Genomic DNA, 16,096 nt, shown 5'->3' on the forward strand with positions numbered 1-16,096 from the left:
TGGCGCCCCCAGATGCCCATGTCCCCATCCCTTACCAGATCCTGGGAGGATATTGACCACACCCTTGGGAATGCCAGCCTTCAAGGTCAACTCTGCAAACTTCAAGGCTGTGAGTGGGGTCACCTGAGGAGGCAGGAAAGAAGACTGGGTCAGGAGGGATTGGGAAGTGGGGTTCTTCCTCCTCTCCCAGCAGCCTAGGTAGCAAGCAGGGAGGAGCAGTCATGGCAGGAAGACCCTCCAGAGGAAGCCCCATCATAGCGGGTATTGCCAACCCAGCCAGCTTCCCCTACAGCTCCAGTGGAAAGCTGGGAGGAAGGCCTGCTACTTCATGTACCTTCTAGTGCCTTCTCCTGGCAGGCTCCAGCCGTGTGGCCAGGCCTGGCCCCTTCCTGAATGTTCATAACTCCTTCACTCAGGGAGTGCGGAGTCCCAGGACTGCCTGGAAGCACGCAGTGGTCTGTGCAAGATTCTGGTTACCGCCTCACTGCTGGAGGCCATTCCTCTCCTCTTGACCTGCCAGCAGCCATTCCTCTTCAGACCCAGGTAATTTTCCTTGTAAAGGTTGGATTGTGCCCCACCCACCACCAGCCCTCAGAGCCGCCACATCTGTGGGGTGCTGGCCCTGGGAGGGCACAGGCCTGTCAGGTGCTTTTCCAGAGACAATCGCCTGGATCTGTGCGCAGCACCCCCATGCTAACGGGGGAGGTTATGGGTCATCTGAGGGTTGTTGTGATGCTCAATAAGCAAATATATGCAAATTTTTAGTTTAATTTGTTATGTATTAAAATGCTTTAGGAGTGCCTGACTCAGGATGAATACTAAATGTCAACTATTGTTGTGGTTGGTTTTTATATTATAATACTTTGGGAGCCAAATTGCCCCAAAGCAGCCAGGGGAGCAAGAGACCTCCTGGGCACACTGTCCAGAGCCACGTGATGGAGCATCTTGCCTTCGGTTCCTAACACCCCGGGGGGAGGCAGGGGAGGGGCTGCTACTGCCACTATACAGAGCAAGAAGCTGAGGCTAATGCAGGGGGTGTCCTCATCCCTGGGGGACCCTGCTCAGGCCCTTCCAGCCTGAGTGACCCCGACATCCTACCTCTGTAGCTTCTCTATGAGGGACTGGGCTTCAGTCTCAGAGCATGAGGCCTGGACAAGGGTTACCAAACAGGGTTTCTGCTCCCCCAAGCCCAGAATGCTGGCATCTGTGGAGAAATCTCTGACTGCTCACCAAGCAGCTGTAAGTACAGGGTCAGCTAACGTGACTCAGCCACCCTACCACTGAAAGAACAGACCCTGCCTACAGCCCCCACCGGCCCCTGCTGCATGCTGTCCCCGCCATTGTGAACAGGGCCCACAGAAGGCCAGCCCTCATCAGTAGTACCCCTCCTCCCTTGAGGAGAAACCAGTCCTGGGTGGGTAAAGGGGCCAAGGGGCCACCCATCTCCTTTATAGGGTGCTTACTGATACCCTTTACAGCTCACAGGCCCTGCCCGGAACACATCCACACCCACCTGGGCAGGCTTGATCACCACTGTGTTCCCAGCAGCCAGGCAGGCAGCCGTCTTCCAGGAGAGCATCATCAGGGGGTAGTTCCAAGGGATGACAATGCCACAGACCCTGCCATACAAAAGAAGGGGGACTCCATCTCTCCAAACAGCCTGGGGGCCAGAGTGCACCTGCCAACGGTGTCCTCGTTCCCAAGCCTGACACCCACTCAGCTCCACTCCACTCCACTCCACAACACTCCACCTGTTCCACTCTGCTCACTCCACTCCATCCCACTCCACAACACTCCATTCTGTTCTACTCTGCTCACTCCACTCCACTCCACAACACTCCACTCTGTTCTACTCTTCTCACTCCACTCCACTCCACCCCACTCCACTCCACAACACTCCACTCTGTTCTACTCTGCTCACTCCATTCCACTCCACCCCATTCCACTCCACAACACTCCACTCTGTTCCACTCTGCTCACTCCACTCCACTCCACCCCACTCCACTCCACTCCACAACACTCCACCTGTTCCGCTCTGCTCACTCCACTCCATCCCACTCCACCCCACTCCACAACACTCCATTCTGTTCTACTCTGCTCACTCCACTCCACTCCACAACACTCCACTCCACAACACTCCACTCTGTTCTACTCTGCTCACTCCACTCCACTCCACCCCACTCCACTCCACTCCACAACACTCCACCTGTTCCGCTCTGCTCACTCCACTCCATCCCACTCCACCCCATCCACAACACTCCATTCTGTTCTACTCTGCTCACTCCACTCCACTCCATTCCACCCCACTCCACTCCACTCCACCCCACTCCACTCCACTCCACAACACTCCACTCTGTTCCACTCTGCTCACTCCACTCTACCCCACTCCACTCCGGGCTTCCTGATATGGAGCCAAAAGTCCCCTGAGAGATAGCTCATGCCTGCCTTTCCAAAAGTCCCTGATGGGGCAGTATGTTCAATCTGGCAGTAGCCCCTCTTCCCAGCAGGGCATGATGGCCGGGAAGTTTCTGAGGGGAGCTCTGAGACCTGCATAGGGATAGTTGAGTAGGGCATGACACCAGGCAGTGGGGAGGTGACAGCAGGCAGGGCCTGGGAGAAGGCCAAGGATCACACGGGCAGTCTGAGAGCATATGGGAGAGGGTTGGGATCACACGGTGGGATAGGAGGAAGCAGGTGAGGGTCTTCCTAGGCATGAGGCCAGGGGTCAGTCCCATGGAGAGAAGGAAGCAGTCAGCCTGGGAGGCCCGATAGGCTTGCCTACTTTGCATTAAGAGATGGTACCCAGTGTCAGTGTGCCCCTCGGCCCCAGAGAAAGCCTGTGCTGAGCAGTGTATCCCTCAAGGGGAGACCTCCCCACTGTCCTGAGGGGCCTAATGATGACACATGTGGTCCTAGTAGGCATGTGGCCCTGCTTTCCCCTGACTCCTGTAAAATACAGTGCACTATCTTCGTCAGTGTCAGACAATTAATGAGCCTGTCCACACAAGAACTTTGCACAGGCTACATGACTTGTTTTCTTCATCATCATCATTTTCATGATCATGATCACCATGGGAACGTTTCCCAAAAAGATGACTTCTTAGCTAAACCCAGGCAGGGGGAAGAGTGTGGACAAAGGCTGAGGGCAGGACAAACTGGGGGTGGCTGGCACATCATTCTGGGAGCAATGGGGTGCACTGAGGGGTTAGGAAAGCCGCTCCCACCCCCAGTACACTCAGCAGGCTGAGACGGCTGAGGGAGCACAGTGAGTGTTTTCAGGGAAGGGGGTGAGGTCATCAGGGTTGTAAGGGCTCCAAGAAAAAAAGACATCAGGGAAGTCCCACTGTCATGGCTTATCTGTACTCCCCAAAATTCACGTGTTGAAATCCTAACTCCAGAACATCCTTATTTGGAATTAGGGTCATTCCAGATTAATTAGTTTAGATGAGGCCTTACTGGAACAGGGTGGGTGCCTAACCCAAAACGACTGATGCCTTTATAAAAACAGGGCCATGTGAAGACATAGACACACAGAAGGAGGACACCATGTGAACATGAGGGCAGAGATCGAGAAACACCAATGATTGCCGGTAAACCCCCAGAAGCTAGGGGAGAGGCCTGGAGCAGATTCTCCTTCACACCCTCAGAAGAAACCAACTCTCTGACACCTGAATCTGGAACTTCCAGCCCCAGAATGCCGAGACAGTAAATGTGTGCTGTTTGAGCCTCCTGTTTCGGTACTTTGTTATGATGGCCCTAGCAGACTCATACACCTGCCGACATAGGGAAAACCTCCCCACTCCCCCAACTCACTGGGAGGCTCAGCACCAGTGTCCTCCTCAGTCTGACAGGACGGACTCCCCGAGAGGCGTCTGGATGATCAATGACCCTACAGACTCATGTGACTGGCAGCCAGTGTTCATCTGGGCCCTGGTCCCCCTGCCCAGCCCCTCTCATAGGAAGGGGCTCCCAGCACTCTGGCCCTACAGGACTCTCACTCCACACTCTGATGCCTTGGCTGGGTAGTTCTTTGTTGTGGGGAGCTGTCCTGGAGCACTCCCTCCATCTCGTGTCCTCTGGGGGAAAGGCTGGGTGGGCACCGCTGCCCTGAGTCCGTGCCATCTCCCCCCAGCCTTGCCCCTCTCTGTGGGCTACAGGAGAGGGTTTACTGTGTCCACAGCCACTCTCCCGACAGGAGCCTCCCTTACCAGCAGGCCCGTCCTTCAGGACCTGGCATGTTCATTCATCTGTGCTCATTTCTGCTGATCCAAATGACACTGGAACCCATTCTCCTTCTGAAACACTCCCACGTTCTCCAGGAAACGGAGTGCCTCTGGCCACCATGCATGGGGATGCGAGGTCCCTGCTCGTGGGTCACGATGTCCCCACACCGTAAGGGACACAGAGCAGGTGGGAATGCCTGCTGGGTGCTGACCACACTGGGCCTCTGACCCATTTTAGATGATTTTAGAGGACATTCCTCAGTGTGCTTTCCTCACGCAAGTTTCTCTTGGAGCTGTTCCCTGGGGTCCCCCTAGCTCTGCCCCACCCGTTCGCACAGCTGCACTCCATGCCCTGGTAAGGATGCTGCAGAGCTCAGCAGGGGCTGTGCTGGGTTCTGCGGTCAGGGCCCCAGCACAGCTGCTGTGAGCACTCTCGGGCTGGTCTCCTGGCACACCGGTGTCAGTGAGTTGCCATAGCTGTGCCTTGTGGCAGGGGTGCATTTGGGGACTGAACAGTCACTGCCAAGCTGCCTTTCACAAGGGGGGACCCCCTCCGCTGCCCCCAGGCAGCATGAGGGGGCTTCTCTCTCCCTAGGCCATTGGGCCATCTGATGGTGAGGCGAGGCCCCTCACTGCTGGGTGTAAATCATTTCCCCAGCCCCTAGTCTGTTCTGTGTGGAGCGGACACTTGTCTTTCTCCTGTGGAGCACTGGTTCCTATCCTTTGCCTATTTATTATTTTTTTTTCCTGTTCCTTGGTGCTGTAGTTCTGTTTTTATGCACACATTCATCATTACACTCTTCTCAGATAAAATTTTTCAGGTGCACCCTCTACGAGACTGACTGCTATAGGGTTATTGAGGGGATTAAGTAAAATCATACTTGTAAAGTCATTAAAACTGCCTGGCGCAGAGCAGGTACTTTGGAAGCCAAAGCTGTTTTATTTGCTAGAATGTAGTCCCCTGAGGATACGCATTTTCATCAGTTCTGATTATTGCTGTATCTCCAGCACCTGAAGTGTCTGGCCTGTAGTAATTGGTGAACAGATAGACATTGGATAGATATGCAGAAAGGGGATGAGTGCCCGTACAACATACAGCATTGAAAAGCACCCAGTGTGTGGTGAATCTTCGCCCTGTGCTATGACTCACCCTATAGGCTCCTTCCTGGTCAAGGTCAGGTTGCGGTTCGGTCTGGCGTGGTTGATAGGGATGGTGGAGCCCTGGAAGAAGCACGGAGTGGGGGGGGGTCACTTGGGAGGGGGCTCCATTGTTTCCTCACCCGTTCCCCCTGGGCAGCCAGACTGTGCCTGGAGCTCAGAATTAAACAGAGTCTTGTCTGTGTCCTGAAGCCCCCATGAACCAGACAGGTAAGAGACCCAAACCTTCCAGATTATGTATGACAGGGGCATCTGAAGACTCCAGATAGAGGTGGACTGGGCAGCCAACAGGCGCAAGGTGCCTGCTGCACTGGGCCTGGCACAGCCTTCAGGTGGGAAGTTGGTCCTGGTACAGGTAAGACCTCTGGCTTTGACACTGAGGCAAGGAAGCGGGGAGTGGGGGGCCACGTTGCCTCTGGAGGCCGTGCTAGCCCAGGAGGCCCCGGGGGGGGGGCAACTCCAGCCAGCAGAGACGCAGCAGCAGCAGGAGCAGAAGGTGGGCCTTCCATCACACCTGCACCCCTCAGCCCCATGGAGAGGACAGAGGGCGTGAAGCCGATGGCGTGAAGCCCAGTTCTGGCAGAGACCCCACAAAACCCTCGCTGGTAGGTGTCCCATCACTGCCTATGGCGGGCAAATCTCTGAAAATGGCTCCCATGGTCACACTCTGATCCCTGGGATCTGGGAGATGGTGAGCTACTCCTGCAAAGATGTGGAATGGCACAGTTGACCTTAGGAAGGGGAGATGATGCAGGTGTCCCCAGAACCACCTGAGGAGCCCCCACAAAGGCAAAGTTTTCTTCAGTTCATGGCAGAGGAATGCCAAGCCTGAGAATGGCAAGGGGATGGAGGGCTGGGGCAAGGGCCAGAGCAAGGCCTGCAGTAGCTGAGAGCAGCCCTGGCCAGCAGCCAGCAAGGACCTGGGCTTCAGTCCTGCATCTCTGCCAATACCTGAATGGGCCTGCAGGCAGGGTCTCCCCAAAGCCTCCAGCTAAAGCCCAGCCTGGGCACACCTTGACACTGTCCTTGTGAAACCCTGGCATGGAACCCAGCCCAGCCTGCCTGGACTTCCCATCTGCAGAAATGTGAGCTGATAAATGGGGTTGTTTTAAGCCAGGAAGCTGTGCTCGTTTGTTATGCAGCATGCAGCCTAACGCACTGCCCTCAGAGTTTCCTGCTGGGCCCAGCCTGTTTATGTGAACTCACTTGGTGGGCAGGAGCCTCAGCCTTACCTGAATTTTGTCACACCAGCCAGCGAAGTAGCGGAAGGTCTGGATGGACATGCCCACATGGGTCTTCAGAGCCAATGTGTAGACAGCACCTGCATCTAGAGCCTCGATGGTGGCCAGTTCTTCCTGATGCTGCTCCATGAGGTCTGCCAACCTGGCCAGGGGGTGGGTGGGGACAGGAGGCAGATGGGTTCAGGCCTGGAATAGCCTTGCCTGCTCTTTCAAGGCCCTTCTTCAATGAGTCAGGGGCCCGGCCCTGCACTCCCAGCTCTGCCACACTCCGATGTGCTCACCTCAGTTTCCCCATCTGTGAGATGGGACAGTAAGGTTTCCTTTGCTGGGTGAGTGTAAGAAATGGTGCCCTTCTGTCCCTCTCTCCTCTCCTCTCTTTTCCTTTCTTCCTTTCTCAAATATTGATGGATTAACTACTTTATAATAATGCTTACAAATAATCCTGCAAAAACAGTCCCTCTGCCTCTATAATAAGAAGGTTACCATTCCAAAAGGCCACCCTCTCCATCTTGGACAGCCTTAACCAGGGGAAATCATGTCTGGCTTCAAGCACCAGCCGATCCAGTGGAGTGCGCCCCCACAGATGACATCTGTGGGAAGTTGGGGGGGGATGATGGGAGAGATTCAAGGGAAGGTGCATCTACACAGCCCTCCTTAAGTGTGAGCACTCCGACAGCCAGCTGCCCTCCCATGCTTCTGGTGGGTATGCTGCTATGGGCAGCCTGGGAATTAGGACTCTGCCCCCTTCCCTGATGTCAGGGAGCTCAGGGAGCAGGGTACCCAGGGGGCAGGGTGGGCAGGGGAAGGTGGAGACCACAGATCTAGAGCAGCTCTCAATTTTGTACATGGGGGAGCTCTGGCCCAGTGATGAGTCTGGGGCCAAAGCCTGCTGAGCTGCTCCTCTCTGCACACAGCAATGGCATGTCTTAAACTCCCAATTACACACTCACACTCTCTGGGAAGCCAACCCTCATCCCACACCAATCATATCTCCCTGCAGTGTCCTCCTAGCGCCCTCCCTCTTTCTTCAAACCTCGCCTGACTATTATAGATACCCTCTTAGACAAGTATTCTAGTACTATGTGCCTCTCTCTGAGGGCTGGGACAGTATTTGGTCTTCTGCTCCTTCCTGGACCTCCTACACCCACCGGGCACACAGTCAGCATGTACCACAAGGCTGGTGAGTGAAAGTGGACCAAACAGACACAAGCAATTTAGTGGCAGAGCCACACTGTTACCTCAGAGATGGTGATATACCCAGGTAATTCTCTAGTTAAGAATAACAAAGGTGTAAATCACTTTTTGAGAACTATTCTAGACCAAATAAGGGAAACACTGTGTTGTGGCATTTCAAGGCCTAGGGTTTCATCAACTAGAAAAACAGATGTGCCAAAGGCATAAATCTATATTATAAATAAGCCAAAGATGGCCTCTGTGTATTGGCCCCTAGGTTGTTCACATCTTCATTGCAGGGTGAGACCTGTCAGCTCAAAATCTTGCTGAATACACGTTAATGTATCCAATTATTTTAAAAATAGTCCAAACTTTTAGCCATTTAGAGCCTTGTTGCTTTGCATCCTCCAGGAACCTCACTTGACAGCTGTTACCATTGGTGAGATGGACCATGCAGTTTTAACTGCCGCTTTTCCCAGCCCTCTGACCCAGAGACTCCTGTTCTGCTACTGAGCAACAGTGCCGGGACATGGGAGCCCCCTCCCTGACCCCCTGGCACCGAGAGTTCCCTCGCACCCCTCCCATTCTGAGTAGGGACCCCCTGACTACAATCTCTGGAGGGTCTCCCCCTGTGGGGGCAACCATGCCATGAAGCCCATTGCGTGTTACTACTGCTCATGGTCATATCTTTTTCCTTGATCAGCCCCAAATCCCTCCAACTCTGCCAGACAATGTCACGTGCATGTGATGTGGCCATGTCATAAATCCCTAAAGTAACTATCACCCAAGCACACCATTTGGGAAGCTCTTCCAGGAGAACTGAGTGGGATTGTTCTACCATCAACTTTGTCAAGCTGCAGCTCTGCCTCCCAGAGTCCTGCCCCCAGAAAGTGCCAGTGGGGGAAGCAGAGGAAGCAACCTCCATCACCTCACAGGTCTGCAGGATAGACGTGAAGAAGGGCAAGTGTGGGGTGCCAGGCAGGCTCAGCCTTGCTTCCCCCTGGCTCCCTAACAGCAGCATGGGCCACCACCACATTCTTGGCTGTGGACGTAAGGAAGTGTCTGAACACAAGGTGACAGCTTCCCACAGACTCTCCCACCAGCTCTTGGTGGTCCTGCTCTGGCAGCTGGGGACACTGGCTCTCCAGGTTCCTGAGAGACTCTATCCTGTCCCTCAGTGGTTCTTGGAGCTGTCTAGTGACTTTCTCTAACATTCCTTTCTGGATCTTTCTTCCCAACTTATCCCTATAATGCATTCTGTAATATCTATCCATGGTGGTCCTGTTTTCCTCATTGAACGAGGGGCTGCTCCCTCCTGGGCCAGCAATGGGCACACCTCCACCATGGCGACTGGGAGACTGCATGAAGCAGGGACCAGGTTGTTAGGAGCTCTCAAGCCTGGCCTTGAGATGTGTGTCCAAGCAGTCCAGGTCTCTACTTAGAGCTGCGCAGGGACCAACCCCTCACTGTTGTGTTGCTAGTGGTGTTGTTATGGCATGTGCCACTAGATGGCAGCAGAGCACCTCAAGGAACAAAACCTCTTCTGGGCCAGCACAATCTACCATTAGAGTCCCTGCTTCGGGGCCAGAAGGCTCAGCACCGTAAGCCTGGGCTTTCACGTTTCAGTTTTGCCTAATCTGGGGGCTCTAGGAAGCCAATGGCTTCCTAAAATTGATGGGCTCTTCAAGGGGTCTTGAAACTAACTTGACTTATGGCAGGTTGGGTGCACCTTGGTCTGCCCCAAACCCCACCATTTCTTCCATTTCAAAACCATACAGGACCCCCTCTCTGTTTCATTGTGCTGGGGGCTATCCTGGTGTGTCTGGTCTCTGGAATAGAAAAAAATGGCATTCTGACTGCAAGGCCAAGACGGGGTCTCTCTCCCACCAGATGACAAGCACATTTGGACCACATCATGACCAGGCTGTATGCCTGACAGCTTCCCCAGGACCCAGAGCACAAAAGCCAGATTCCTAAAACCAGCTTGTTCACCAGTCTTTTCTTTTTTTTTTTAAATTTTATTATGTTATGTTAGTCACCATACAATACATCATTAGTTTTTGATGTAGTGATCCACGATCCATTGTTTTCGTATAACACCCAGTGCTCCATGCAGTACGTGCCCTCCTTAATACCCATCACCGGGCTAACCAATCCCCCCTCCCCCCTCCCCTCTAAAACCCTGTTTGTTTCTCAGGTCCATGGTCTCTCATGGTTCATCTCTCCCTCCAATTCCCCCCACCCATTTTTCCCTTCCTTCTCTTAATGTCCTCCATGTTATTCCTTATGTTCCACAAATAAGTGAAACCATATGATAATTGACTTTCTCTGCTTGACTTATTTCACTTAGCATATCTCCTCTAGTCCCATCCATGTTAATGTAAAAGTTGGGTATTCATCTTTTCTGATGGCTGAGTAATATTCCATTGTATATATGGACCATATCTTCTTTATCCATTCATCTGTTGAAGGGCATCTCGGCTCTTTCCACAGTTTGGCTATTGCGGACATTGCTGCTATGAACATTGGGGTGCATATGGCCCTTCTTTTCACTACATCTGTGTCTTTGGGGTAAATACCCAGTAGTGCAATTGCTGGGTCCTAGGGTAGCTCTATTTTTAACTTTTTGAGGAACCTCCACACTGTTTTCCAAAGTGGCTGTACCAACTTGCATTCTCACCAACAGTGTAAGAGGGTTCCCCTTTCTCCACAACGTCTCCAACATTTGTTGTTTCTTTCCCTGTCCATTTTTGCCATTCTAACTGGTGTAAGGTGGTATCTCAGTGTGGTTTTGATTTGGCTGGATAGACGTGAGGAAGGGCAAGTGTGGGGTGCCAGGCAGGCTCAGCCTTGCTTCCCCCTGGCTCCCTAACAGCAGCATGGGCCACCACCACATTCTTGGCTGTGGATGTAAGGCTGATGGCTAATGATGATGAACATTTTTTCATGTGTCTGTTAGCCATTTGTATGTCTTTCAAGCTATATTACAAAGCAGTGATCACCAGTCTTTTCATCACTGTTTAGTTCATCTGCCCAGCAGTCCCCCTTCTGGAAACATCACTCCACTTCCTTGGGGGTGGCTGCTCCTCCCCCACTGGGACCACTTGGTTCTAAGGGAGCAGTATTTCTCCTTCAGGCCTCACTCCCACCCCATTCTCATAAGCTAGAGCAACCCCAAGTCCTTCCCTAAGATTTCTGATAGAACTAAGGGGAGAGAGTCCCTTCTGCCCTGGTTTTAAAAAAAAGGGAAGTGTGAGATTCCAGCAGTCAGGGTCAAGCTGAGCAAGGACCAGCAGACAGGTCTTGAGAGGTCTTGGAGACAAGAACAGGCTCCATCCTTCCTTTGCTGGCTTCGGCATAAAGTAGCCCTGATCCCACCTCCAGTTCAGGCCACTCCAGGTAAATTCTGTACCTGTCTGAATCTGCCCAGGACCATCTGTTAGCTTTGCCAGTTTGCTGCTCCAATCTGATTAGCACCTTCACTTTTGTACCCTCTCATCTTCTATCACACTGTCCCCTCCACCGAGGACACCTTTCCTTTCAAGGTTACTTGTGTCTGGCGAAATCCCTCCTGTCTCTCAAGCCACTTCTTCTGAGAAACTTTTTCTGAGCCTCAGGCCTTGGTCACACAAATGTGTCCAGGACCCCACCTCCTCCTGGCAGGACCCAGGCATGCAGCCCCAACCCAAGCCAAAGGTCGGGTGTCTGACAGGTGGTTGTGGGGCTCTCACCTGTACAGGAGCCGGCCCCGGTCCCGTGCACTGATCCTCCCCCACAATCCGTTCTCAAAGGCGTCCTTAGCGGCAGCCACTGCCTTGTCAACATCGCTGACCTGGGCCAGGGACACCTGGCAGATGACCTGTGGTGGATCAGAGCTGTGAGGCCCTCCCTGGGCTCCATGTACACAGAAGCCCCACACCACCCACTCCCCCGGCCACCTGGAAGGGCTCAGAGGGGATGGTCGGCCAATGGGAGGGCCCTGGAAGGGTGTGCACAATTAGGAAAGGCAAGGGCCTTCAGAGAGACCTATTTGTGTTTCCACATACCAGGATCCTTCTTTTCACTTGCCACTGAGCCCAAACAGGGCAACAGACTCAGGCTGCAGCTACAAGGCTGAGGATTAGCTAAGTGTTTTCAAGCCAAGAACAGAAGCCCATTAATTTAGTGAGTCCCAGGTGGAAGGTTTATTTTTAAGTGAAATAGTCTAAACATTGACGGTAGCAGAAACATTCCTGTCCCCCATCCTTGCTCTGTGTCCTGACAGTGCCCACATGCACTACAGGGCAGGCTCCCACACCGCCTGCCACCTGGGCTTGACCAAAGGGAAAGCCAGGAGGAGACAGAAGTGGGAGAGGCAAGGCCAGCACCTTGCTGGTCACTACAGGTAAGGTGCACCCTCCCTGCCCAAGACCCCAGCACCCAGGCAGCACTGTCCACACAACCTCCTTTCTGGGATTCTCAAAATAGGCCTCAAGGTGGTAACAGCTCCCGATTTCTGCCTGAGGGCACTGCACCCCCTTGTGTGTGCCCCCACTCCCTGTCCACCCCTTTGTCCATCACTTTCTTTAAACTCCCCTCAAAGGACTCATTTTGAGCGTGCTATCTGTTTTCTGCAGGCCCTGAAGGATGCTATAGGGTGGGGCAGAATGGAAAACTATCAGTATGCACCTGTAGGAGTAAGTGTTGTTTCAGGTAGGTGTGTGCATAAGAGAATACAGTATCTGTGTACTGGGTCATGACATAAGAGGGTCACTGTCAAGACAGTCTGACAAACATGGGATTCAAGAAGAATTTCCCAACAGTAGGGTGCACACATATTTAAGAAGATAGGGGCCATGCTAGGGTTATTGTTGAAGTGTGGAGGAGGAGGGAATGGCTTCATTTCCTCTTTGGGGTGGGGCGTGGGGGGGTGGTTGAACTCTGTTCCCATTCTATGAAGCAGGCTCCAGACTTTTAGAGTCCTCCTGACTCCCTGCCATTTCTCCCCTCTGGGCCATTCCTGTAGGGAGGACTGGAAAATGACTGCAACCTTTCTGCATCCAAGCAGAGGCCCTCTTGGGCCAGAATCCCCAGATGCCAGGTGGTGGAGTAGATGGGAGAAGAGGCTATGGGGTAAGAAGGGGGGAGAGAGGGTAGGAGGGGGTTCTAGGCCCGCACTCACACTTCCATCTGTTGGGTTGATGGTCTCATAGGTCTTGGCACCCTCAGCATCCACAAACATGCCCCCAATGAAGAGCTGGTGGGGCATTCGGAGGTTCAGCTTGTTCATTGCCTTTTCCACCTGGGAAGGGAGTTTTTGCAGGTGTTAGCTGCAGTGTGGATTCTTCACATGGTGCATCAGTGACAGATACAAACCCACAGAGAGACACAGGAAACACTCACAGACAGATGGTAACCACTTGTGCACACACCACACACACACAAACACAGATGCACACACTGCCAAAGGGGCCAGGGCTTAAGGTCCTTCAGCCTTCTCAGGTTTCTTTTGCCAAATCTGGTCCTGCTGCCGTCCTTGGCCCAATGTGCACAGTGGTGGCAGCTGAGTGATAAGAAGAGATGACAGAATCTGAGGCCAGACTGCTTGGGCTACAACCCCAGTCCTGCCATTTACCCACTGTGTAACTTCAGGCTGGTTGCCTGGCCTCCACACGTAGGAAGTGCCAGCTGGTAGACAGACACTTGTGAGTCACCAGACATGACGCCAACTCCATTGCTCACTTCCCTATAGACCTGAAATTTCACACTGAATGGCATCCTTTGGGATGTCATTCTCTCCTGAAATTTGTTAATCAATCATCTGTCCACAATCCCAAGGTCAACCTGGTGTTCATCCTGGCCACCTGGTCACTTCATCTTTTGTTCCAAACAAATTATCCCAATGCTGAGTCCTATGGGAGCTGGTAGCCTACCAAGACACCTCAGAATGATTTTTCAAGAGTCTGTTTTAAAATTAAATTTGTGGGGTGCCTGGGTGGCTCAGTCGGTTAAGCATCTGCCATCAGCTCAGGTCATGATCCCAGCATCCTGGGACTGAGCCCCGTATCAGGCTCCTTGCTCAGTGGAGATACTACTCTCCCTGCTCATTCTCTCTCACTCTCTCTCTCAAATAAATAAATAAAATCTTAAATATATATATATATATATATATATATATATAATTTGCAATTGTATCATTACACTTCCATATATACAAGTTGAATGTACAGGATCACTTGTTTTGCTAATAGGAAAATATTCCCAATTCCCCATTCTCTCTCTTTCTTTTCTCTTTCTCCCCTTTACCTCCCTCTACCTCCCTCTCTCCCTTTCTTTCTCTTCCTCTTTTGGCATTTCAACAAAAGGAATTTAATGCAGGAAATTGGTTTCACAGGTGATGAAAGAGCTGAGAGGCCATGAGTCAACCCAGAGATTGACCCAGAGATTGACAATAGCAGGCAGTCCCAGAAATTACTAGACTAGAAGGACAGGAAAGTGGTGGGACCAGAACTAGGGTCTAGAGTCCCCCAGAGGAACTAGAATCTTGGCAGGGTGATCTGGCAGGGGCTGGAGCCACAGGAGAGATGAGGCCACTGCTGGGAAAAACCACCAAAGGAGGAGGGTGAGAAGTACACTGTAAAAGTCTCTCTCTTTTTTTGGATTATTTATTCATTTATTTGTCAGAGAGACAGAGAGAAAGAAATAGAGAGAGAGAGAGCACGAGCAGGGGGAGAAGCAGGCAGAGGGAGAAGCAGGCTCCCCACTGAGCAAGGAGCCCAACTCGGGACTCGATCCCAGGACCCTTGGATCATGACCTGAGCCGAAGGCAGACACTTAAACAACTGAGCCACCAGGCATCCCAGTCTCTTCTTAATACCATAGTCTCAGGACCCCTGGGTGTCTCAGTCTGTTAAGCATCCAACTCTTGATTTTGGCTCAGGTCATGATCTCAGGTCGTGAGCCCTGTGTCTGGCTTCACGCTAGGTGTGGATCCTGCTTAAGTTTCTCTCCCTCTCCTTCTGCCCCTCCCCACCATGCTGATGCTCAATCTCTCTCTCTCTAAAAAAATATTTTAAATAAAAAAATATATCCTAGTTTCATGTCTTGGGGATCAGAATTTGTTCTATAGATAACAATTTCCTCTGTTGTATTTGCCTAACTGCACTGGCACCCTCAGGGTATCCACGGTTACCAGGGAGAGCTTGGGACACTGAAGGTGGGCTCTTAGGTGCCCTGCCTTCCTGATGTCCAGATTTCCTCCATGTGTCATTGTGGATCCACAGATGTGGGTGTCTGTAGGGCCAAGCCCATGTGGAAGGCCCAGGACTCACATAGTCAATGATGCACTCGTGGTCTTTGTCATCCCCTCGTAGCTTTCTCACTAATAGTTGGATGAAGTCCCCAAAAGTGGTTGCCATGTAAACATCTTCATTTTCTAATTCCAGTTCATCACACAGCTCCTTCACTTCCTCAACCAGTCTGGAGAAAAGAAGATGGAAAAGTGGGAGCATGGGAAGAGGCTTGGCAAAACTGCATCATTGTAGTTGCAGAGGTTATGGTGCCAAACAGTTTCCTAGAACGGACCTTCATCTCAACACCCAAAGTGTGAGTATTAGTTTAGAACTGGGGTTCAGAGCCCAGTCCATGGATTCAGAAGGCCCCAGTTTCGAGTTCTGGTTCCACCACTTACTAATTTGTGACCTTGGGCAAGTGAAAAACTCCTCTGCACTTCAGTTTCTTTGCTGCAAAATTGGAATAGTAATAGCTCCTTCACCAGTTTCTGATGAGTAAATGACACAATCTACATGCTGGTAATAATAATCAATATGAGATTAATAATACTCTTTGAAAGACATTGTTAAAAGAATGAAAAGACAAACCACACATTGGGGGAAATATTTCCAAATAACATATCTGATAAAGGACTTGTATTCAGAATATATAAAGAACCCTCAAATTTCAATACTAAGAAAAAAAAAAAAAACAATCCAAGTAAAAATGGGCAAAAGATTGAACAGATGTTTCCCCAAAGAAGAAATACAGATGGCAAAAACCATATGAAAATATGTTCACTATCACTAATCATTAGGGAAATGAAAATTAAAACAACAATGAAATATTTCTACACACATACCAGAATATCTAAAATTAAAGTCTGATCTCACGGGGAGGAGAGATGTTGGAAGAGTAAGGCGACCCTAGGTTTGTCTTGTCTCTTCAATATAGCTAGATAGTTGTCAAATCATTCTGAACATCTGTGAAAGTAATCAGAGATCTGAGAAAAGAAATGCTGCAACTCTACAAGTAGAAAAGTGACCACTT

General features: G+C 51.5%; 1 protein-coding gene across 6 annotated transcripts in view; it reads right to left on the reverse strand.

Annotated features, from left to right (window-relative positions):
* ALDH1L1 (aldehyde dehydrogenase 1 family member L1) overlaps nt 1–16,096 on the reverse strand; it is a 102,888-nt gene that overhangs the window by 22,039 nt on the left and 64,753 nt on the right. For all 6 annotated transcript variants that reach the window (XM_064590897.1, XM_064590883.1, XM_064590900.1 and 3 more), the window contains 7 exons: nt 15,106–15,253; nt 12,957–13,076; nt 11,527–11,654; nt 6,614–6,764; nt 5,374–5,444; nt 1,514–1,619; nt 36–123 (listed from right to left, as the gene is read on the reverse strand). In XM_064590897.1, the coding sequence (XP_064446967.1) occupies nt 36–123; nt 1,514–1,619; nt 5,374–5,444; nt 6,614–6,764; nt 11,527–11,654; nt 12,957–13,076; nt 15,106–15,253 (812 nt within the window). The remainder of the gene's footprint in view (nt 1–35; nt 124–1,513; nt 1,620–5,373; nt 5,445–6,613; nt 6,765–11,526; nt 11,655–12,956; nt 13,077–15,105; nt 15,254–16,096) is intronic.

The sequence above is a fragment of the Mirounga angustirostris genome, unplaced genomic scaffold (assembly GCF_029215605.1).
Source record: "Mirounga angustirostris isolate CCGP_5_RB_7025 unplaced genomic scaffold, mMirAng1.0.hap1 SCAF_1, whole genome shotgun sequence".
Lineage (NCBI taxonomy): Eukaryota > Metazoa > Chordata > Mammalia > Carnivora > Phocidae > Mirounga > Mirounga angustirostris.